At 42.1% G+C, this 25095-nt stretch overlaps 1 protein-coding gene and 1 long non-coding RNA gene across 2 annotated transcripts in view; one reads left to right on the plus strand and one right to left on the minus strand.

The window, feature by feature from the left end:
* Positions 1-4104: 4104 nt before the first annotated feature.
* ITGA8 (integrin subunit alpha 8) overlaps positions 4105-25095 on the plus strand; it is a 190721-nt gene continuing 169730 nt past the window's right edge. The window contains exons 1-2 of the mRNA XM_032243982.1: positions 4105-4460; positions 5124-5257. Of these exons, the coding sequence (XP_032099873.1) occupies positions 4252-4460; positions 5124-5257 (343 nt within the window). The 5' untranslated portion in view covers positions 4105-4251. The remainder of the gene's footprint in view (positions 4461-5123; positions 5258-25095) is intronic.
* Positions 5745-23294, minus strand: LOC116527150. The gene is made up of 3 exons (XR_004258409.1): positions 23281-23294; positions 20988-20990; positions 5745-6238 (listed from the first exon to the last, which is right to left on the minus strand). It is a non-coding gene; the product is annotated as an uncharacterized LOC116527150 (long non-coding RNA).

The raw sequence follows: 25095 nt of genomic DNA on the forward strand, positions 1-25095 counted from the left end.
TTGACCTTTGGGTTCTTTTCTTTTCTTTTTAGGGAAAGAACTGTGTATACCTTTCCCAGTATGAAGCATACACACATGCTCACGTGGATGAGAAACAACTCCCAGACTTGCTTTTCTGACAAATCAATCAGTGCTAGTAGATATTTAAAATGTCAAACTTCTCATTCAGCATGAGATCTGTCACTGTCTATGTGTTTCTCTGACGATTCCCCAGATCTTACCAACTGGCATGGTTCCCACATGTCAGAATGATGAAATGTACAAGACGGTTATTCAGACTTATCCCTTCTCTGCAATTAACGCAGTTGGGTATTTTTTTTCCTGGCTTCTTGGAAGGTTTACTGCTCTCCCAGGCTTTTGGCCTGCCAGTAAGGTCAAAGAGCTTGGAGTTAGTTTGCTTTCCCTCCAAAATACCAAGGTGCAACCAAACCTTTTTCCATGACCTCTTGGAAAAGTACACAGGAGCTTCATGCCATCTCTCAAGGACTACTCATAGGCATGCCCAGAGCATAGCCCAGAATAGCTAACTGCCTCTAGAAAGGTGGCTTCTCATTATTATCATAGCTTTAAAACATGATTACTAGTAGCATGAGAAACTGGGTTTGGCATTTGATAGGGTTAAAACAGTACCCCTTACTTGTCCTGCAAACTGCATATTATGTCCTCATCTATAAAGTAGAAAGTGATCATATTAAGAATATAGGCTTATGTAAGTCAACAGCAAGTGTTTTAGAACACAGGAACAAGAATATACCTAATATGTGTTAGTAAACAGAATTTTTTCTTTAGCTCCTTTTTGTTTTTTGTTTTGTTGTTGTGTTTTTTTTTTTTGTTTGTGTTTTTTTGTTTTTTGTTTTTTTAGACAGAGTCTCACTACGTCACCCAGGCTGGAGTGCAGTGGTGCAATCTCAGCTCACTGCAACCTTCACTTTCCAGGTTCAAACAATTATCCTGTCTCAGCCTCCTGAGTAGCTGGGATTACAGGCATGTGACACCACACCCAGCTAATTTTCGTATTTTTAGCAGAGATGGTGTTTCACCATGTTGGCCAGGCTGGTCTCGAACTTATGGCCTCAAGTTGATCCACCCGCTTCTGCCTCCCAAAGTGCTGGGATTATAGGCACGAGCCACCATGCATAGCCTCCCACTCTATTTTTGAACAAAAAGACTAAAAAGGTTAAGAAATATGCCAGGGAAATCAGCAAATGGGTACGACAGGGGATACCCTGGTGACGTGTTTCCCTGTGCAAATCAAAGCATTGTGTCACATACAGCTAGTTCCACCTAGCAAGTCAGTACACAGCTCAGACGCATGTCTAGGATCGTGCAATCATCTTCCACCTATTTAGATGTTTCTCGTCCACCTCAGGCTAGCTTGCAACAGGACAGATTTTCAAATTTTGGCATGCCGGTGTCAGGAAATGATTGAGTTGAGGTTATTTTTCTAACCTCAGTGTCCAACACGGTTCTCAACATTCCTATTTGTATGCTACCTGTGAATTCCTCATTGAAAATTACTGCAGGGAACATCACTTTTATGAACAATAGTAATTTGATCAGAGTAGCACACTCTGAGTTCAACACGAATGAACTTTGAGGCTGAGAAGCAAGTCTTCTACCATCTACTCCTAAGCCTTTATCTGGGAAAGGAGTATTCAGTTAGGAAATAATATCCAGATAGGCGAATTGGCCAGAGAAATTTTTGATAGCTTATTTATGTTTATTCTTTTTACAGGGGCAAGACAATTAAAGATAGAACATTCAAATCAGTCTACCGAGTGGGTTCTGATGTAAGGGAGAGAAGAAGTCCAGCATTTCAGTAAGTTCAGAGATTTTTTTTCTCCTGGATAGGCTCTCAAGTCAGTGGAGAGACAGACCACTCCCTAAACTGCAATCTATATTGCTAATCCCATGCTAGTAACTCAAATCAATGAGCCCAGCATCTAACTCACCTTCTACTTCCTAAACCTGCCATCCTAGCCCCACTACTACCGTTCACTATTCTTCTTTTCTAGGTAAATACCTTGTGACACCTTGAATTCTTTCTTTCTGCCTGTCATCCACATTCTGACTTTTGTCCTTTTCTTTAGCATTTATGGCGTCCCCTCCCTTCTGTTAACCAGGTTGAGGTCCTCATCTCCCACTGCGTCTGGGCAACACCTACTTTGCTTTCCCTTCCTTCCAACAACTACCCCCCACTCCCCACCCCTAAACTTTTGGAACCCCTGTAGGTATGTCCTGTCTCTGCTCTAGAACTGGCTCCCTTTGCCTCAATAAATATTCTTGTTATTAAGATCCTTTTCCTGCCGAGACCCATCCAGCCCTATTTCCACCGCTCCCTAGCCCACCCCTTTTACTCCAGCCCCATGCACAACCATTTCATCTCTGTCTTTGCTAAGGATTAATACTTTTCCTCAACTTCTCCCCCAACAATGCCCAAATCTAAGCCCTCTATTCAAATTTCTGCCTAAATCATCATCTGCCACCAAATCCCCTTACAAGGCTTCAGAAACAACTTATCTCTTCTGTCTGTAAACTTCACTTCTCTTTAACCTCAGCCCCTTCTGGTTCATGCTGACCGTTTTGTTTCTTGTTAACAAATGACCGTGTGTTATGTAAAGGCATTTACCCTCCTTTTCTCTTCTCTGTCCTCACTCTGCTTGTGCCTCATCCCCCCCTACACAGGAGACATGGGAAGAGACTGACAACACGCGTGGATCAGAACCGCAGTAGAACTCCTGTAGACCGTGAAGTACACCTTCTACCCCTGCAGAAAGTAAACTGCAAATTCCGACATTCTTAACTTTGTCACAATTACACAGGATGGAGATTTATTATTAAGTCATTTAATATGCCCAAGATGCCTTTAAGAAAGATTTAAATAAAAACTCAAGGGGCGGGCACAATGGGTCACCCTGAAATCTCAGTACTTTGGGAGGCTGAGGTGGGAGGATTGCTTAAGTCCAGGAGTTCAAGACCAACTTGAATAACATAGATAGATGCCCCCAAAAAGAAAGAAAGAAGAAAAAGAAGAAGGAAGAAGAAAGGAATGAAGGAAGAAAAAAAGAAAGAGAAGAAAAAGAAAGAGAAAGAAAAAGAAAAAGAAAGAAAGAGGAGAAGGGGAGGAGGGGGAGGAGGAGGGGAGGAGAAAGAGGAGGGGGAGGAGGAGGGGGAGGAGGAGGGGAAGGAGGAGGAAGAGGAGGGGGAGGAGGAGGGGGAGGGAGGGAAGAAAGAAATTTGAAGTCAACTTGAGGTGTCAGGATGGCTGCAGGCCAGGAGCTCGAGACCAGCCTAGGCAACATGAGGAGACTCCATCTCAACAAAAATATTAGAAAATTAACCAGGTATGATGAGTCCTCTGTAGTACAGGAGGCTGAGGCAGGAGGATCACTTGGGCCCAGGAGTTTGAGGTTTCAGGGACCTATGATAGCGCCATTGCACTCCAGCCTGGGCGACAAAGAGAGCCACTATCTCAAAAGAAAAACACACACAAAAAAACAAAACAAAGCAAACCAACCAAACAAGAAGAAAAAACCACACACACACACACACACACACACACACACACACACACACCCTCCCCCCCACCCCCAACGCAAAAAACCGTCGAGGCTTTCTTGCTTATGAGTGAGCTCTGCCGGGAGGTGGGATGGACTTGGGGGAGGTTGGGGCATCTCAACTTTAACTCTCAGTCACAGGAGCGAAAACCAGGAGCGCTGAGGTCAGGCTGCAGAGGTGATGCAGAGATAATTGCCATGCCGCTCCTGGTGGTGGGGTTGGTTTTCACATTCTCCATCTAAGCCGCGCATTTGGGGGAAACTGGAGCAAGCCCTTGCTCCACGGAGTATTGCTTCTAAAGCAATAAATAGCTTGAGGTGAGAGAGGCGAAACTGATTGTCCCTAAGATGGGACTGCAATAGAAATCCGGGCAGCCCGAACAGGCACCCCGTGCGCCAGCCACCAGCGGGGCCGCGTGGGCGTCGCCGGCTGGGGACCCGCCGCGAGGAGGCGCCGCGAGAGCGCGGGTCCCCGCCCGCGGCCGGAGGAGGGCTACAGCGCCTGGGCCAGCCCCCGAGCCGGCCAGGCGGGCGGGCGCGCGCCAGCAGACGCTGGGCACTGTCACCGAGGGTGCGCCGCGTGCACCGACTGGGGAGGCGGACATCTGGGGACCGCCAGGCTCCGCCCGTGCTCCTTGCCCGGCCGGGGTCCTCGGCTCCTGCTCACGGATAGCAGCCACCGGGGCGGAGAGAGATGTCGCCCGGGGCCAGCCAGGGTCCCAGGGGAAGCCGGGCACCGCCGATCGCACCCGTCTGCTGCGCTGCGGCCGCGCTGGGGATGCTGCTGTGGTCCCCCGCCTCGCAGGCGTTCAACCTGGACGTGGAGAAGCTCACGGTGTACAGCGGCCCCGAGGGCAGCTACTTCGGCTATGCGGTAGACTTCTACATACCCGACGCCCGCACGTAAGTCGCCCGGCCCGAGGAGGTGCGCGCGGGGCGAACGCGATCCCGGGTCCCATCCCAGCCACTCCGCCGCGCAGTCCCCGCAGTCTGGGATCCCCGTCCCGCCGCCCTCCCAGGGTCCCGTCCCTCTCCAGACACCAGCCCCTTCTCTCCCCTGCCATGCTAGATGCGCCTTGCGAACTTTGAGCTAGAGACATGCCACTTGCATAGAACACGCAAGTCCTGGGTGTTCCCGGCACCAAGACGCATGCATCCTACAAAGGAGAGAACGGGACGCAGAAGACCCAAGCGGGTTAAAGCCGCGACCACAGCGCGGTCTGTTTATGCGTAGCCTGGAACGACGGCGTCTGGGCGCAAGAGCTGTCGGCTACCAGCAGCTGGGCTCTGTCCTTGGCTTCCTCTCACCCCACCCCCTTCTCTCTTCTCACTGCACACACAGAGCTCCACCTAGGGAAGTAAGAGCGTTTGCACTCTTGGAAACCAGGTTGCGGACGCCCATAGGTTTCCAAGAGGAAATCAAGATTGACAGTCGGTCCTCATCATAAATACGTTCCTGTCCCCCACGCCTGACCCAGCGTCCCTGGGTTTGAGGCTGCGGAGACTGCATTGCATGCGCACGCTTTTGTGACGCCCAAGGAGTGACTTTCTCCAACCCTTTTGCAGAGCGAGTGTCTTGGTGGGGGCACCCAAAGCCAACACCAGCCAGCCCAATATCGTGGAAGGAGGAGCCGTCTATTACTGTCCTTGGCCCGCGGAGGGGTCTGCACAGTGCAGGCAGATACCGTTTGACACCACCAGTAAGTGAGATTTGTCCTTCTAAGCTGCGGGCCTGGGTTTAGAAGAACCAGGGCCATTCCAGGGGCGAATTTCCACTGTCTTGGTGCGGTGCTCGTTTCGCCTGCTGGATGTGTCCGTGTTGTGGGTTGTGTGGGTCTCTAGAGAAAATCAGTTTTTTCAACTCTGAGTTAAGTGGAGGTAGATGTTTAGTGAACCCTAAAGAAGGGACACTATTTTGACCCTGAGTGTTTGGACGCATCCTGGCAATTCCTGTTTCCCTACTGTTCTGGGATGAGCATTTTCAGGGTGAGTGGATGTTTTGGAGAAACATGAAAGCTACGTTCTAACCTTGACTGTGGAGAGAATTTGCTTTTCAAGGACAGATCTAGAAAAAGAGAGATCCCTAGCGTTTCCAGTGCCCAAACTCCGGAGGCAGGACGTAGCTGCCGCAGACTCAGACATCGCTCCTTGTTGCTGTTTAATTCTTTACAGAAAGAAAGAATTGTCTTTCAAAATATTAGACATCGGATGTAAGCTAGTGCAGGCAGAGTGTGGATGGATTACATTCATTTCCAAAATCCCTAGACAGATGTTTCTTATTTAATTATATGGAAAATACATTTTAAACAATTCAGCCTGGTGGTTTCCTCTGGTGTTTTCTCTTTAGAGCCTGAGAAAATAATTTAAATGCAATGCTTTCAAAAACATTAACACTGAGTGCTTTAATTTGTACCACCAAAACTTTATGAAATCAAAAGGTATATGTTATCAGAAAGCAAATATCTCTTTCCAGAAAAATGTGAATATGCCAGCTTGAATATCAGTCTGATAATCTTTTAAAATACCCTTTGCACCACACAACTATTTTATGATTTCATACTTGATTTGAGTTTTTTAAATTGTTTGATTAGTGTGTATATAGAATTTACACAGAATATTTTCACAGAATTTTGATGAAATTGGCTGGGTAATAGTTACCTGTTACTATATCTAATTTTTATCTTTTATGTTAAAGGTGAAAACAATTTCAGTTCTATAAATATGAAAATCATTTCAAAGCAAAACATACTATACAAGCATTACCTTGAATTATTTCCTAATTACCCTAATTAGGAAAGTTTTTTTTTTTTTTTGTGAGACAGAGTCTCTCTGTTGCCCAGGCTGGAGTGCAGTGGTGTGATCTCGGCTCACTGCAAACTCTACCTCCCAGGTTCAAGCAATTCTGCCTCAGCCTCTCAAGTAGCTGGGACTACAGGCACGCACCACCATGCCCAGCTACTTTTTGTATTTTTAGTAGAGATGGGGTTTCACCATGTTGGCCAGGCTGGTCTTCAACTCCTGACCTTGTGATCCGCCCTTCTCGGCATCCCAAAATGTTGAGATCACAGGCATGAACCACCATGCCCAGCCTAGGAAAGTATTTTATAAAAGCATAAAAAAATTATATTTTTATCATGCCTACCTTTTATGGTCACAATAGCTTATCATTTTATTAAGTAATTATGTTATTTTATACCAGTTTTTATAAGCTGTTACTTTTAAATTTGAGTATTAGCAGCCAGGAAGATTAAACCTTTTGATGCTAATTTGTAACAGAAATCCTTTAATTAGTTGTTTTGTCAAGACTTGAGATACTTTCTAGCTACTATCCTCTGGGTTTAAGAATAAGCTTCCTAAACCAGAAGAATTAAACATTTAAACATGAAATTAATGCCATTTTAATAATTCATGCCCAAATCATTTGTATTTTTGAAAGTATTTTAAGCCCAGGCCAAATAAAGACACGAATCATTGACATTATTAGAATTTACGCTAAGGAAAAGAAGCATTTATGTTTTGAGACACAGTTGAATTTAATAAGCTTCTTGTATAGTCTCATATATATCAAATCAGGATCTGATTAGCATGTTTTTCTTTTGATAAAAGAAGAATCCGTGCCTGCTGAGATAAGTTACACCTGACTTACTTTGTAAGTATTCATCCCAATAGGTGTTACAGGCCAACAGATTAAAAACAAGTGAATACATATGTCAAATATGAATTTAAAAAAATTAACCACTCCTAGCTGAAAATTTTCAGTATTAAATTACAACAGGTAGGCCAGGAGTGGTAGCTCATGCCTGTAATCTCAGCACTTTGGGAGACAGAGGCAGGTGGATCACTTGAGATCAGGAGTTCGAGACCAGCCTGACCAACATGGTGAAACTCTATCTCTACTAAAAATACAAAATCAGCCTGGGGTAGGGGTGCATGCCTGTAATCCCAGCTACTTGGGAGGCTGAAGCAGGAGAATCGCTTGAACCCAGGAGGTGGAGGTTGCCTTGAACCGAGATTGTGTCACTGCACTCCAGTCTGGGCAAAAAAGTGAGACTCCATCTTTTAAAAAAAAAAAATTACAATAGATAATATTTTCCAAAGCTTATTCTAAAGCAATTGCTAGAAGTGTGAATTCACTCTCCCATAGAGAACTAATGCTAAAAGATGTGCTTTGGTTTCCAGAATAGCCCACAAGAATGTACTGAACCCTTATTGTACAGTTGAATAACATTGAATTATATTTGCAGTAAAACAGAAGGGGATAAACGAGAACAATTTCGGCAATTAAATAAATAGAAAAATAATGTTGAGAAAAGATCAGTGTTACTTGGAGAAATGCAATGGCCTCTTTTGTGTAGGTTAGATATCTGGATATCTCAAAGGGCGTTAGAGATTGATGCTGCTCATTCCAAACTGTGTCTTATTTTACTTCTAAATATACGGGAGTTTCCCTGATAAATAGATGAATGCATTACTCCTGCTATTATACTTATCAACTACAATCACAATAATTTCAGAATTCATAAATGGAACAAAGTGAGGGAAAGAAAGAGGGAGGCAAATAGATGTTCCTGAAATAATTGAACAGGAATTTTAGAAAAATAGAAAAGCAAGGCTACACAAAGCTTTTGAGAAATGAATGGTCCATGACAGAATGAACAAAGCTGATACCTGGGAAAGACAGGGGGTTCCACTAGGAGAGGAGAAAGGAATTGTTGAGAAAAGAAAGTTCCCCATGTTGGCCATCAGGGGGTACTGTGGCCCCAGAAACCTTGATTGCCAGTGGAAATGGCCTGAAAATGGGTGTGGGGAAAGAAGTCACAGCCCCACAGCCCAGGTGTTTGCTACCCAGTGGGTACCCACCCTCTATACCTCATCTGTGCCAATTGCTTTATCCTTATACCCTCAGAGAGTGGAACCGGCAGTGTCTGCCACTTGATGCAAAGCTCTGCAGGTAAAGAAGGCACAGCAGAAGCCATTGTATTTCCAACCTGAACATCAGTTTTGTGGACAATGTGGAATGTTAGAACCAAAGATGAAAGGTGGAAACAGACATCTCTGGGTCTGGGTCCTGCCGTCGGTGTTGCCAAAGGCGTCCCACTTAGAGATTGCTGCTATGTACCAGACACTATACATGCGTTGTTTCTGCTACATAAGACAAATCAAAACAACTATGTAAAACTCATTCTGTAAGTAAGGAAACTGATATCAAAGCGATACCTAAGACCATACAGTGGTAAGCGGTAGAAGCAAGACTGGAATAGAGGTCTGCCCAGTTCAAAGCCCGCTTCTTCACCTGCTTTCCTTCCAGAAATGGGAGACGATTGACCCTAGCAGACTGCAAGTTGAAGATTATAACGAAGAGCCAAGGAGCTCTGGAAGGCTCTATTGGCCTTCTACCCCCCACGCCGTTTCCCCACCCCAACAGTGGTTTACAAATTCCATTTTAAATGATTCTCCAGAGGAGAGTTGAAAGGGAAAGCCAGTTTTGGTAGAAGCACTGTAGAAGCAGGCTTTGTCTTGGTGGGAATGGTCAGTCGTACATGCCCCTGGTTTGCTCAAACTCCCACAGAATGCCCATTCACAGTCTCCGATAAGCTGCCTCCTGAGTTACTCTCTGCCCAGTGCCAGTAATATATGGTTCTCCCCCAAAAAGGAAGAAAATTTCACTGCTTAACTAAGTAGTGGCCCCAAATTGACATCCACATAAAGGAGTGTGATGTGTCAGGCATGAAAATGTGTACTGCAAATATTCATCTGTCAAGATGTCAGTGACTTTCCCGGTCTTTTACCCTATTTGTGCTACGACGTCTGAAATCAAGACATCCTAAGTAAATTTCACCTTTCAATGAAATTGTTTCAACTTGTTCATGTCCCTGGGGTGTCTACAATTGGGTGATCTGCTCTGGTAACCAAGTAAATTCTCTCAGCTTAGATTTTGAGGGAGACAGCCCTATAATTGAGTCCCAGAATCCAGTTGAGATCCTGTTCCTCATTTATTTAAGGTCAATTGCCATTTTCTAAAAACTGCCTTTCGTTGTTGTTTTTCATGAAATAATCATTATTGACTTTTTATCTTACCATATAACTTGATTTTTTAACACTTCTCACAAATACAAGCACAGAGGAAGCTTGCAATAGCCCAGCACTTCAAATGCATGAATACTATAGGCATATGTAGTGAGGGAGGTGCAGAGAGTAGATCATTTTCCTGCTCTGTACAAAATAAAGGGGTTCCACAAAAGAGCACTTCTCTCATCTCCCTTCTGTCTTTCCCTCTTTACTTCAACAGAAGAAAATTCTTCCCATCACCAAGTTGATTTCTTTCACTTTTGTCTCAGGAACTCTTTAAACTATGCCCCATGTCTTAAACACTTTAAAACATCACATCTGCCTAATTCATGCCTCTCACTTCTGTGTCTACTCCAAGGTTTCCTTTCTTCTTTTGCTACATTTTCCAAACCAATATGTGGGTTAATTAAGGATTGTTAGATTGCAACCCTTCGGCAAAAGGGAGAATGAGGCCGGGCGCGGTGGCTCACACCTGTAATCCCAGAACTTTGGGAGGCCGAGGCAGGCAGATCATGAGGTCAGGAGTTTGAGACTAGTCTGGCCAATAAGGTAAAACTCTGTCTCTACTAAAAAATACAAAAGTTAGCCAATGTGGAGGCACACAGCCTACTCGGGAGGCTGAGGCAGAAGAACTGCTTGAACCCGGGAGGCAGAGGTTGCAGTGAGCTGAGATTGCCCACTACACTCCAGCCCGGGCGACAGAGTGAGACTCCCTCTCTTAAAAAGGGCGGGGGGCATGGGGTGGAGAATGAATTAGACAATGAAAAGGACTCTCACCTTTGGAAAAATTGCAACAGAGTTCCGGAGTATAGCACACAAGTATTTGATTGTTTGAAACGCTCAAGTAAAACGTTTGAGGAGAAAGGTAATGTGTGCTAATTAATGATGAAAATCATCATAGCTCTAATAATGACAGAGAAGCAATGTAGCCGGGAACCAGTCACCATTAGGAACACACATAAAAAGCAGACCGGAAGAGGTAGGAGGTGCCATTGAGATTTAGATGTCATCTGAGAAAGACTACTAGAATTTGCCTGGCCTCAACTTAGTATCTCTGTGTTAAAAAGAAAAGAAGAGAAAAGAAAAGAAAACTTAAAATGGAAGACAGTTTGGTTAGGATATTTCAAAGCTCTGATGACAAGATTTTCGTTGGAATTGCCGGAGACCGGAAGCCTTTGTTTTGGGGGGGTCTGTTTTATTTTGTGTTGAGTGATCCCACAATGAGAAGCAGCTTAAAGCATCTGGTTCTGCGACTGGCAGAGGGTTGTTTTTTGATAGTGCTGGCTGTGCCCTTTTTCTCATGTGAGGGTTGGGAAACATATTGGCCACATAAGTCTTGCCTTTCCAGCTTCCCCAGAAAGAAATCAGTTTTTGTTCAGGAACAAAGAAGAGAAAAATGCAGGTTAGAGTTGCCCAAGTAAATGACAGAGGAAATAACATGCATGTTACAGGACTCAAAGACAGGAGAAATCTGTGCTCTAATAAGTTTAATTGGAAGGTTACAAAGGTGGGGGAAGAGCAAAGCCCAAAGACAACTTCCTCTTTTTAAGACTTAACAATGAGACTAAGTTTTGCTACTCAGAAAAAAGGTAGTGTGTGTACACACACACACACACACACACCCCACAATATTGGCAGAAATCTTTCTCTGCTAAGGGCTGATCCAGTTGGGTCATCAGAGGTGGTTTAGCTGGATGTCTTATTTATTATTCTAGAAGCAATTCATGATGGCCCTTATGCCTGGATATGTTGGCATGACAGAGGGAACCGTCACCCCTAAATTTCTCTCAGTTGGCTCATACTTCCACGCAATAGAACACAACTGAACCTTGCTGTGAGAAGGGAGGAGGCAGGGGTCTCTACAGCCCATAGCAACCGAGGAAGCAATTAGAAAAAGGAAGTCCTTGAAACTCCAACTAGAAATGGGAAACAGATCTGCCATATGACTAGTGGAGCAGTATGAGCATTAGGCGCCCGTTGCTTAATCTGCAATATTCTTTCAAGAAGCTGGAAGTCTGTGTGAGGGAACAGGCTTCCAGGTTCTTGGCAGAAGAATATTCCATGTAGCCTCTGCAGCGTGCTGGGAGAAATGGCTTGAAATTATTCTGAAAGAGAAAATGCACCTTGACGTGTAGGCTGACACGTTGAGATGTGCACATTCAAACTTTACCTGTTGGTGCATAAGGAGTCCTGTATCTGTGAATTGCATTGGTGGAGAGAATTGCCAACCACCTTATAAACAAGCTCAGCTCAGGGGTAGGTTTTTTTTTCTTTTTTCTTTTTATTTTTGAGCTGGAGTCTTGTTCTGTCACCCAGGCTGGAGTGCAGAGGCACAATCTTGGCTCACTGCAACCTCTGCCTACTGGGTTAAAATGATTCTCCTGCCTCAGCCTCCCAAGTAGCTGGGATTACAGGTACCCGCTGCCATGCCCAGCTAGTTTCTTCTTCTTTTTTTTTTGTTTTGTATTTTTAGTAGAGATGGGGTTTCACCATGTTGGCAGGATGGTCCTGAGCTCCTGACGTCAAGTGATCCACTGGCCTCGGCCTCCCAAAGTGTTGGGATTACAGGTGTGAGCCACCACGCCTGGCCGTTGAACATGGATTTTTGAGGAACATAGTTGAAAGACTAACTATTAGTTTTATTTAACAACACTTATTTGTCCTTTAATCAGCAAGCATGTTTAAAGCATTTTAAAATAATACTTATTTTTCAAAATTCAGCTTAATACATGTTTATAAAGAACAATTTATTGTAAAAAGCAAGGTGTTCCTCCACAATGAAATTGTAAAATAGATTAAAGTATTTCAATTCTAAGTTACATGATAAGGAGATTTAATATATGCAAGCTAATTGTGACTAAGTGATTTATATTTAAAACCAAATACATCTAATGCACCAGCTATGCACTGCTATAGAATTCAGGTAGGCAGCTGTTAGAAGAATGTCACTAGATGGTCTGGAAGGAGTGGAGCTCCACCTTAACCCTGCTGAAAGGCCAGAGTTAAGTCTGTGGTGTTTAGCGAATCAGCCCTAAGGTCTGCAAGTTGAGAAAATATCCTAGACCCATAAGCACTGGAGAAAGTGATTCTTTACCCTTTTTTTTCTTTTTCTTTTTTGGTAAAATTAAGGTATAGAATACAAAAATAAGTATTTAAGAAGCGATTTCCAGGCATTGGGAGTGGAAGACATGAGTTGACTGCGAAGGGAATTCACTAGGGGGAGGCTGATGGAACTTTCTGCATCTTGATGGTGGTGGATACATGACTGCCTGTATTTATCAAAATCCATGTTGCTGTACATCACCAAAAGTGGGTTTCATAAATATAGAAGAAAGGAAATAATCTGTATTAATATAATAATATGTAAATATATGTACAAGTACAAACAAAAAGATGAAGAGGAAAAAACCTTTATGGAGATTGCAACAGAGTTACATGTGTGATACGACAATTAAATGTGGTTTTGTGGCTGTTGCTCTGAGCCCGTGGACAGTAAGCTCTTAGACTATGCGGTCTGACGTAACAGTACCTGGGGGTGTAAAGACACATATCCCTGAGAAGCATAGGCCATTGCTCCTAAATAAGGCTGAATGATTAGTGAGATCATCATGTAGGAACCTCTTTAAGATTCTTTAACTAGAGGATACCATGTTCTGAATATGTCTGATAAGAGGAGAGTGCATGCAAACATCAAGAGCTGCACAGTGTCATTCCTATATCCTTATGAAATCCAGGCACACAGTCTCCTCACTGGCAGTCACTGAAAAGAGCTCACTTTAAACACATGACTGTAGTTATCAAAATTAGTATAATGGCACTGCAGGGCACTTGGAAACATTTGGTCCATTGTCTTCTTCAGCTCTGCTATTTGACATATGGACGCAGATTCGAATATGATATTGCAAAAAACCCTGTATCGATCTGCTCTGATTTCTAGGACATACTGACACCACAGGGAAGGGCACACACCACTGCTACAGGAATAGGTTTATTCAAGAACCTGACGCGGCCCACACTAGATGCAGCATCTCACCCCAGGTACAGCAGTGGAGGCCAGCCTCCTGTGGCCAGCTTGTAGCTCTAGTCCAGCTGTCTCCGTTGTCAATGCCTATAATTTCCCCAGATGTCTCCGGCCTATGCCTGCCCCCTCTTGCTGCACTGGTTACACAGCTGATCTCTTTATGACAGTGCTGCACAGCACAGAACAGCTTGTCTCTCTAGAGCTCAGCAAACAACTCCTGCATACACGCGTGTTTCCCCACGCCCTAAACCGTGTTCTGCTGCCTCCTTCTCAGCTGCCCAGGACATCTTACCTTCCAGAATGATTTTCTAGAACTTCTGGCTTCTCTCCTCCTACAATTCCCATCAGGATACATGTTTCAGAATTAATTCTAAAGTAACTACAAATTCTTTTTTAAAAATAAAGAAATGGGGCACAACACTAAAAAATATAATGTTTTTGAACAACCTATAAGCGGATAGTCAATCAAATTAGGGCATAAAAGCATATGATTAAATATTATATGACCATTAAAAATGAAGTCTACAAAGAATCAAGATTAACATGGGAAGATGCTTTCATTTCAATGCTAAATAAAAAACACGAAATTCAAAATTGTGTCCACAACTTCTTGAAGAGTGTAAGAAGGAAACTGTAATGAGAGGCTATCTTTGGGAATTGTGATTAAAACAGGTTTTTTCTCATGCATTTTTTTCTTGTTTTCAAAACCATAAATATTTATTTATGATCAGGAAAAATAATGAAAAAACGAAACATGCAAAAAATTCTAAATGCAATGATTGAGTTCACTGAAGTGCTGTAAAGAATAACAATAAAAGATGGGAATTAACGCTCTGGATTAGAAGATGGCAATCTTAGCTGCTGTCCTCTTGTCTTGGGAGTTGATGGTTGACTGGTTTAGAAATGCATTCATTTACGTAAGGTATCTAGGTTCTAAAATACTAAAGATGAAAGGTATTTTCAGTAACAATATGTGTAAAAATAAGAAGATGCAGTGTGGAGTCTCACCTGTTTTCATTTTAAATTGTCTCTAAATCAAGAGAAATATTGATTTGTTCCCACACGGCAGTTTTGAGAGCTGTTTGTATATAGAACAGATTTTAAGTGCGTCTGAGTAAGATGAGCTTGCCAGAAGTTAATTCACAATCTATTTATACTGCAATCAGTTCACAAAACTTGTTATAAGAGCCCACTGGAAAGAAATCAAGAGTGACCATAGGTCTGCATAATCCCATACACCTTAAAATATGGAAGGCATTGGATAGAGTCAAGACATCCAGATAAACTCATGAAGCAGTGTTAAAAATCACAGCATATATTGGTGTTTAGTTCTTACTCTGTTATGTACAATAAGAAGATTTTTTCCTTTAAAACATTATATATGTGCCAAGGATGAGTTATAAAATCTATTTAGAGCATTTCTTCTGGGGTGCACCATTCTACTCAGTCCCAAGTAAGGTTTATAAATGTTCTGTAAAGGTGTGTCTGTTTACTAAGTAAAGAGTATGTCAACACACTTGCCAACAATCTCAGTTGAGCAGAGAAAAGTGAGAAGTTTTGGGGTGGAGAACTGACAGAATGAAAGCTGGAGCAGCGTTCCTGAAAATCTCTTGCACATTATTCTTTTGTATGAAAAGGAACAAAAAAGGTTTCATGTCAAATGAGTTTGCAAATGGCTGCATCTGCTCCCTTTCTATGAGATTTACACATTGCATTCATAGGATGGGACATTTGTTGACATTCACTATTTCTCCTAACATTTATGAGGCCAAAGCACACCCAAATGGCTGTGGAAACAAACAACCCTGTATCTTTAGCTTAACACATCTAAGGTTTATTACCTGCTCACACTGTTACGTTCAGTGTGATTTGATAGGGAGACTTGGCTGGTTCAAACCACACAGGAACCCAGCCTCATGGATTTTCCTTATTGACATAGATGTCTGAGATCACCCTAATTGGAAGAGGGGTGTGCCCAGTCACACACTGTCTGTTACAGCTTCCACCTGGAATTGACATCTATTATTTCACACGTTTTGCAGGCCACACCATGCCTAGGAGGCTTGCCATGCCAACTTGTTTAACTATGGAAAACTTCACTAATCTGCACCTATCAAAATTGTATCTACCATCTTTAAAAGAGCATGAGAAAGGAAATGCGTTCAAACACATTGTCTTTGGGAAATGTCATAATAAAAAAACCTGTCTTTTTTTTATTATGCAGGGTATGTTTTTAGGAATCTCAAATAGTTCAAATACGCAGTTATTTGGGGCTGCAGTCTCAACCCCTCCACTCATGAACAGACACATGGCAAGGAGACAATGTTTTTGTCAACAGATTCAAAGACAGGAGTGAGACTTGTATACCAACACTCAGTTCCTAACGTGTTCCATCCGGTCTCCATTGGATTTTTTTTCCTTTTATCTACTCCTGTGATATATTATCCATTCTTTACCACAAAGACTACCTGGGAAGACTGGATGACCTTCTTCCTTTTACTCCAGTTCCTCAGGTGATGTGTTATTAAATCATAATATATTTTTCCCCAGGAATCACCCTTGGGTTAATTTTAACACATCTTTACTTATAAAAGTGTCATCTAAGGGGGCAAAAGAGAGTTGAAAATAAAGCTTTAGCAAATGGTCAAATTTTCAGGGACTGCTCTTGGCAACGTTGCACTGACAGATGTTGCTCCCGACGTGGGAGTATGTGCGTGAACAAAGCCTAAGGTCTTGCCCCCTTGGATGGGGTTTGTAGTAACAGTCAGCAACAAGCGTAGAAAAAGTAAGCAAAGATCAAGAAGACAGAGAAGTGTGTGTGTGTGGTGGGGGGGGCTGCATATTTGGTTTAGCTTGGGCAGGCCATTTGCTTTCCATTGCTACTATGACAAATTACTACATGCTTAGTGGCTTTAAACAATACAAACTGATTATTGGTTGGTTATCTTTTTTTTTTTTTTTGGAGACAGAATCTCACTCTGTCACCCAGGCTGGAGTGCAGTGGCACAATCTTGACCCACTGCAACCTCCACCCCCCAGGTTCAAGTGATTCTCCCACCTCAGCCACACAAGTAGCTGAAATTACAGGCTCCCACCACCATGCCTGGCTAATTTTTTGTATTTTTAGTAGAGATTGGGTTTTACCATGTTGGCCAGGCTAGTCTCGAACTCGTGACCTCAGGTGATCCACCCGACTTGGCCTCCCAAAGTGCTGAAATTACAGGCATGAGCCACTGCACCCAGCCTTGATTATCTTATAGTTCTTGAGGCCAAAGTCTAAAATGGGTCTCCCTGGGCTAGCATCAACGTGTTGGCAGAGCTGCACTCCTGGAAGCTCTTGGGAGAACCTACTGCCTTGCCTTTTCCAGCTACTGCAGGTCACCCACATTCCTTGGCTCAGGGCTCTTTTCCATTTTCAAAACTAGCAACGTCTTCTTGCACTGCCGTATCTCTGGATCTCCTTTATTAACCCCTTCTTCCACCTGATAGTGCCCTTATCATTACACCAGGCCCACCTGTCTGATCCAAGATAATCTCCCTATTTGGAGACCTTTTCTGCATCTATTGAGATAATCATGTGGTTTTGTCATTGGTTCTGTTTATGTGATGGATTATGTTTATTGATTTGTGTATGTTGAACCAGACTTACATCCCAGGGATGAAGCCAACTTGATTGTGATGGATAAGCTTTTTGATGTGCTGCTGGATTCATTTGCCAGTATTTTATTGAGGATTTTCTCATCAATGTTCATCAGGGATATTGGCCTGAAATTTTCTTTTTTTGTTGTGTCTCTGCCAGATGTTGGTATCAGGATGATTCCGGCCTCATAAAATGAGTTAGGGAGGAATCCCTCTTTTTCTATTGTTTGGTATAGTTTCAGAAGGAATGGTACCAGCTCCCCTTCATATCTCTGGTAGAATTCAGCTCTGAATCCATCTGGTCCCGAGCTTTTTTTGGTTGGTAGGCTATTATTACTGCCTCAGTTTCAGAACTTGTTATTGGTCTATTCAGGGATTTGACTTCTTCCTGATTTAGTCTTGGGAGGGTGTATGTGTACAGAAATTCGTTCATTTCTTCTAGATTTTCTAGTTTATTTGCATAGAGGTGTTTCTAGTATTCTCTGATGGTAGTTTGTATTTCTGTGGGATCAGTGGTGATATCCCCTTTATCATTTTTTATTGTGTCTATTTGATTCTTCTCTCTTTTCTTCTTTATTAGTCTGGCTAGTGGTCTATATATTTTGTTGATCTTTTCAAAAAACCAGCTCCTGGGTTCATTGATTTTTTGAAGGGTTTTTCATGTCTGGATTTCCTTCAGTTCTGCTCTGATCTTAGTTATTTCTTATCTTCTGCTAGCTTTTGAATTTGTTTGCTCTTGCTTCTCTAGTTCTTTTCATTGCGATGTTAGGGTGTCAATTTTAGATCTTTCCTGCTTTCTTGGTTGGGCATTTAGTGCTATAAATTTCCGTCTAAACACTGCTTTGGCTGTGTCACAGAGATTCTGGTACATTGTGTCTTTGTTCTCATTGGTTTCAAAGAACTTATTTATTTCTGCCTTAATTTCATTATTTACCCAGGAGTCATTCAGGAGCAGATTGTCCCTTTCCATGTAGTTGTGTGGCTTTGAGTGAGTTTCTTAATCCTGAGTTCTAATTTGATTGCACTGTGGTCTGAGAGACTGTTGGTTATGATTTCCATTCTTTTGCATTTGTTGAAGAGTGTTGTACTTCTAATCATGTGGTCAGTTTTAGAATAAGTGTCATGTGGTGCTGAGAAGAATATATATTCTGTTGATTTGGGGTGGAGAGTTCTGTAGATATCTATTAGGTCAGCTTGGTCCAGAGCTCAGTTCAAGTCCTGAATTTCCTTGTTAATTTTCTGTCTTGTTGATCTGTCTACTATTGATAGCAGGGTGTTAAAATCTCCCACTATTATTGTGTGGGAGTCTAAGTCTCTTTGTAGGTCTTTAAGAACTTGCTTTATAAATCTGGGTGCTCCTGTATTGGGTGCATATATATTTAGGATAGTTAGGTCTTCTTGTTGCATTGATCCCTTTACCATTATGTAATGCCCTTTATCTTTTTTGATCTTTGTTGGTTTAAAACCTGTTTTATCAGAGACTAGGATGGCAACCCCTATTTTTTTTTCTTCTTTCCATTTACTTGTTAAATATTCCACCAACTCTTTATTTTGAGTCTATGTGTGTCTTTGCATATGAGATGGGTTTCCTGAATAACCCATACCAATGGGTCTTGACCCTTTATGCAATTTGCCAGTCTGTGTCTTTTAATTGGGGCATTTAGCCCATTTACATTGAGAGCCAAATCATAAGTAAACCCCTATTCACAAATGCTGCAAAGAGAAACAAACACCCAGGAAAACAACTTACAAGGAATGTGAAGAACCTCTTCAAGGAGAACTACAAACCACTGCTCAAGGAAATAAGAGAGGACACAAACACATGGAAAAACATCCCATGCTCATGGATAGGATGAATCAATATTATTAAAATGGCCGTATTGCCCAATTTATAGATTCAATGCTATCGTCATCAAGCTACCACTGACTTTCTTCACAGAATTAGAAAAAAATACTTTATACAGTATTTCGTATGGAACCAAAAGAGCCTGTACAGCCAGGACAATCCTAAGCAAAAAGAATAAAGCTGGAGGCATCATGTTACCTGACTCAAATTGTACTATAAGGCTATAGTAAGCAAAATAGCATGGTACCAAAACAGATTTATAGACCAATGGAACATAACAGAGGCCTCAGAAATAACACCACACATCTACAACCATCTGATGTTTGACAAACCTGACAAAAACAAGCAATGGGGAAAGGATTCCCTGTTTAATAAATGGCTTTGAGAAAACTGGCTAGCCTTATGCAGAAAACTGAAACTGGACCTTTTCCTTACACCTTATACAAAAATTAACTCAAGACGGATTAAAGACTTAAAAATAAGACCCAAAACCATAAAAATCTGAGAAGAAAACCTAGGCAATGCCATTCAGGACATAGGCATGGGCAAAGACTTCATGACTAAAACACCAAAAGCAAAGGCAACAAAAGCCAAAATTGAAAAATTGGACCTAATTAAACTTAAGAGCTTCTGCACAGCAAAAGAAACTGTCAACAGAGTGAACAGGCAACCTACAGAATGGGAGAAAATTTTTGCAATCTGTCCATCTGACAAAGGACTAATATTCAGAATCTACAAAGAACATAAACAAATTTACAAGAAAAATACAAACCACCCCCCTCAAAAAGTGGGTGAAGGATATGAACAGACACTTCTCAAAAGAAGAAATTTATGTGGCCTACAAACCTATGAAAAAAAGCTCATCATCACTGGTCATTAGAGAAATGCAAATCAAAACCAAAATGAGATATCATCTCATGCCAGTTAGAATGGCAATCATTACAAAGTCAGGAAACAACAGATGCTGGAGAGGATGTGGAGAAATAGGAATGCTTTTACACTGTTGGTGGGAGTGTAAATTAGTTCAGCCATTGTGGAAGACAGTGTGGTGATTCCTCAAGGATCTAGAACCAGAAATACCATTTGACTCAGCAGTCCCAATACTGGGTATATACCCAAAATATTATAAATAATTCTACCATAAAGGTACATGCACACATGTTTGTTGCAGCACTGTTCACAATAGCAAAGACTTGAAACCAATCCAAATGTCCATCAATGATAGACTGGACAAAGCAAATGTGGCGCATATACAGCATGGAATACTATGCGGCCATAAAAAAGGATGAGTTCATGTCCTTTGCAGGGACAGGGATGAAGCTGGAAACTGTCATTCTCAACAAACTAACACAAGAACAGAAAACCAAATCCCACATGTTCTCATGCTGTACTGGAGCGAGCATAGAAAGTCAACACCAAGACAAAAGTATGCCAAATTGCAGGGTCTTTATTGCCGGCAGCCACAGAGGACTCACATCTCTCCAACCCGTGGCCCCAAGCTCAGGCGGAGCAGGGTTTTTAAGCTGAAAAACCACATCCTGGTTTTAGGAAAAAGAGGGTGAGGGGATGCAGGGCAAGCAACTTTACAGAAACTATTTCTGGCAGTTTCTAATAAGCAAAGGCAAGCAGCTTTACATAGCAAGCTTCCTGGAATTAGGGGAAATTCTAAGTGGTCCCTGGTGGAGAGCTACAAGTCAAACATTACAAGAGAAAATGTTTTCTTCTCTTACTTTTCAATCAGCATTTTGCAGAGCAAGCTAGCTGTTTTTATTTACAGAAGCCAAGGTCAGCAGTTATTGCAAGGAAAACGGGCAGCAAGCAGTTATCACAAAGGAAACGGGGCAGCAGTTACAACTTACTTTTGGAAAAACCGTTTTTCTTGGTGCTTGCAGGGTACAGGGTTTAAGATGGCATTGCTTAGGTTCTAACTCTGGGTTAGCTATGGCACACTCACACATAAGTGGGACTTGAACAGTGAGAACACATGGACACAGAGAGGGGAACATCACACACCGGGGCATGTCAGGGGGAGGGGGTTAGGGGAGGGATAGCATGAGGAGAAATACCTAATGTTGATGACAGGTTCATGGGTTCAGCAAATGACCGTGGCATGGTATACCTATGTAACAAATCTGCACATTCTGCATATGTATCTCAGAACTGAAAGTATAATTAAATTATTATAATTAAATATGAATTTATAATTACTTTATTACAAATAATTTAAATTGAATTTTTTAAAAAAGAAAATTAGGCCAGAGAGAAAGATGGTATAGCACCTTCATGGCCAGAGTCAGGATTTGGGATTTTATTCTAAGAGTGGTGGGCAGCCAGTGGTGGGTTTTGAGTATGAAAGTAACATAATTTGATTTATGTTTTTTAAAATATCAGTTTTGGCCAGGCACAGTGGCTCACATCTGTAATCCCAGCACTTAGGGAGACCAAGGCAGGAGGATCACTTGACACCAAGATTTTGAGACCAGTCTGGGCAACGTAGCAAGATCCTATCTCTACAAAAAATGTAAAAAAAATTAGCAGGTGCAATAGTGTGCACCTGTAGTGCAGCTACTAGCGAGGCTGATGTGGGGGGACCACTTGAGCCCAGGAGTTGGAGGATGCAGTGAGCTATAATTTTGTCACTGCACTCCAGCCTAAGAGAGTGAGTGACAGGAGAAAAAAAAAAGATCAGCTTAGCTTTTGTTGAAGAATAGATTATAGACAAGGTGGAACAGAAGCAAGCAAGGAGACTACGTAGAAGGCTGTTTCTTTTCCAATAACAGAGAAGTATGGCTGGGATTGCGTGGTAGTAGTTAGACTTGAGGAACGGTTGGTTTGAGGGTTTATTTGGAAATGCAGTTAGCAGGTTATCATTATGGATCAGGTGAGGAGTGCGAAAGAAAGAGGAAATTTTGGCTTAAGTAATTGAAGGAACAGGACTTAGTAAGGAGCATGTCTTGGAGGAAATACCTAGGGTTGAGTCCAGATATGTGAAATTTGAGATGCTTATTAGACCTCCCAGCAGATGTCAAATGGGCAGTTGGATAAATAAACCCAGAGCTCAGGCAAGATGTATGAGTACAGAGACAATATTGAAGGCCATGACTTAGGGAGTGAGTGTGGATGAAGAGAGGAGGCAAGAGGAAAAGAGGCCAAGAGACAAGAATAGAAAAGAGATGAGAACAAGGTTGAGATGGAGTCCTGGGGCACCATGACATTTACAGAAATCCTGGGGGTGTGAGGAGGAAGCGTACAAAACATGAAGAAGAAGTCACCATGTGGGTAAAAGAAAGCCATGAAGCCAATAAAGGAAGTCTTGTCAGGTGGAGTGAGATGAGGATGGAAATCGGAAACATTTGATTTGACAACTGAAGGTTCCTGATGACTGAAAAATCCAGTTGCAATGGAGTGTGTCAAGAGAGAATGGGAGATGACAACGGGGGACAGCAAGTATGTGTAGCCATTTTTAAAGGAGTTTTGCTATAAATGAGACCAGAAAAATTTAATAGTTAAGAAGGTACTGCAGCTTGATTATAGTCTAATAGGAATTATCGAGTTCAGCTGACTGTGAGAGAGAGCCCATACTCAGGAACAAATTTATGAGTGGAGGGGAGTGGGGGAGATTCTTATACAAATGGAAGAATTGGCCTTAGAATAACAGAACTGCAGTTCATCTGCAATGTCAGGAGGGCAGGCAGAGCCAGGAAGCAACTGAGAATGGATTACTGGATTGGATGGCAGGAGGAAGAAAATGAGATCTCATTACTTGCATAGTCTCCTTGAAATAAGAAGCAAAGTCACCATCTGAGGTTGAGGAGGTCAAAGAGAAGATTGGGAGAAAAGGAAATTCAAAGAGTAGCGACAGAGTGGCAGAATAAGTTGAGTCATGAATTAATAGAATTACCAGGCAGTGAGTTGGGTAAGTAATGTTTTGTCTCTGCTTAGCCTATAGCATGGTTCTAACTGCTTTGGGTAGGATTTAAGGTGATTTCCCATAGAATAATTCCCTCTGGAGGGTTAATCTTCCCTAAGGATAAATTACAGACACAGAGGGTTTGATGCTGCAGTATACTATTTTGTGTAACATTGGGAATGGTGACTTTTTTTAAAAAACACAATATGATCTGTTCTGTGAGGTGAAAGGTTGGGACCCTTTACTATATCTTTTGGCAGCCGGCATGAGATTCTTAGGAATTATAGGACCATGTAACAGGAGGTAGTGTAAATACATTTTCTAGTGTTGCTGGGAGGCAAGTTTATACAGCCTTCATCCTGAAACCCAATCATATCCTGTATTTGAAAGCACTCCTTTGAGGTCATCTTGAAGAAATTTATGTCAGTGAGTCACCTTCCTGAGGATGCCCATGCTGAGAGGTTTTCATTACTTCTTGAAGCAAATAGATGATTGGGTACTCAACAGGAGCATGCTGTGTTGCTGAGTATCAGAAGTTGACATTGAAGCCATATTGAGAGGTCTCATTTCCCCAGCTGTACCTATGACTAAGATATATGATCCTCAGTCATTATTCCAAGTGTGAAAAAATCTAGAGGTGAGAGAATGTATGAAAGATTCCAGTATGAAGAAAGCTGCAAGAAAACCACTGTGGCTGAGAATGACAAAGATGACACCGGCACGGGAAGGGTTTTCTAAACCTGGTTTTGCCTTTGAGAAACAGCTCTGGGTTCAGGATAGAGAATGGATTTGAAGGTAGCAATGCTGGAGGAAGGGAGATGGGACAGAAGCTGTCACAGCAACGGAGGCTAAGGGAAATGATGACCATAACTAGGGACATGGCGACCTGGATGGAAAGAAGTAGATGGATTTGGGAGATATTAGAAGGAAGCATCAACAAGAATTGAGGACTCATTGAAATTTGGGAGTGCAAGATTGGTGATCGGCAAGAATCCATTCCAAGGTTCTGGCTTGGTTAATGGGGTTACCATTGTATTAGGTAAAAATTATGAACAAGACAGATATCCTCAGATCTCACAATATTCAACTTTGATGGGATACTAGTGCCTGGCAGTTCTAATCCAGGCTTAAGGGCTGTAACAGCAGAAAGTGAAGAAGGCTTCAGGTGTGCAAAATAAAGGCTCCTGTGCTTGAATAAATGGGGGGCTTTTGTGTGTCAGGGGAGGCTTTTCAGACAGCACCACATGAAAGGTCAGAGTTCAAGAGTGAGTGTGTGTGTGTGTGTGTGTGTGTGTGTGTGTGTGTGTTTGAGCATGCCTATGTGTGCATGTGTGCATGCCTGTCTCTGGGATGGACAGATGAGAGGAAAAAGTGCTCCAGCCTGTGTGGATGTAGGGAAGTGAGTTGTAGAAGATGAGGTCAAAGTTCTCTCGATCGATACAATTCACTGTAACCAGCTCTGTGTTTCACACTGTTGCACCATACTTGGGAGTTTTGTTTTTGTTTTTAATCTGATCTGCCACAGGTAGCTTTTCATTTCCCTTAGAAGAGATAAGTCTTTCATTTCTCAACTCCCAATTTCCTTCGCATTGTATCTAAAATATTACTTGCATGGTATAATCCATAGGTATTTCCTGACGAAATCATACATACTACTTAGTCAACTTACATATGAAAAATATTCCAAATGATAGTATGTGATGTGGAAAAGCCATTTATATTTACTACCAAACAAAAGTCTGAAGAACACTGGCTAGGCACTATGGGTTATTCAAGACAGGAAGTTAGAAATGTGATCTCTCTTCTGAAGGAAGGCAGTCTAGACATGAAAATAATTACAGCAGAAAATTTATATTCTCATCCAGACCAGAAAAACTACATAATAGGCAGATTGTAATACAATCTGTACTGTTGCTATTACAAGCACATATTTATGAAAATGGTTAAAACTCTAAAAGCATGCATTTAACTCACTTAGCTTTGTTATCATAGTATTTGGTTATATATGAAACTGAATATTTAAATAGTGATATGAACAAATAATTTAAAAGTG

This window comes from Sapajus apella, unplaced genomic scaffold (genome assembly GCF_009761245.1).
Source record: "Sapajus apella isolate SASKATOON/1434 unplaced genomic scaffold, GSC_monkey_1.0 scaffold53, whole genome shotgun sequence".
Lineage (NCBI taxonomy): Eukaryota > Metazoa > Chordata > Mammalia > Primates > Cebidae > Sapajus > Sapajus apella.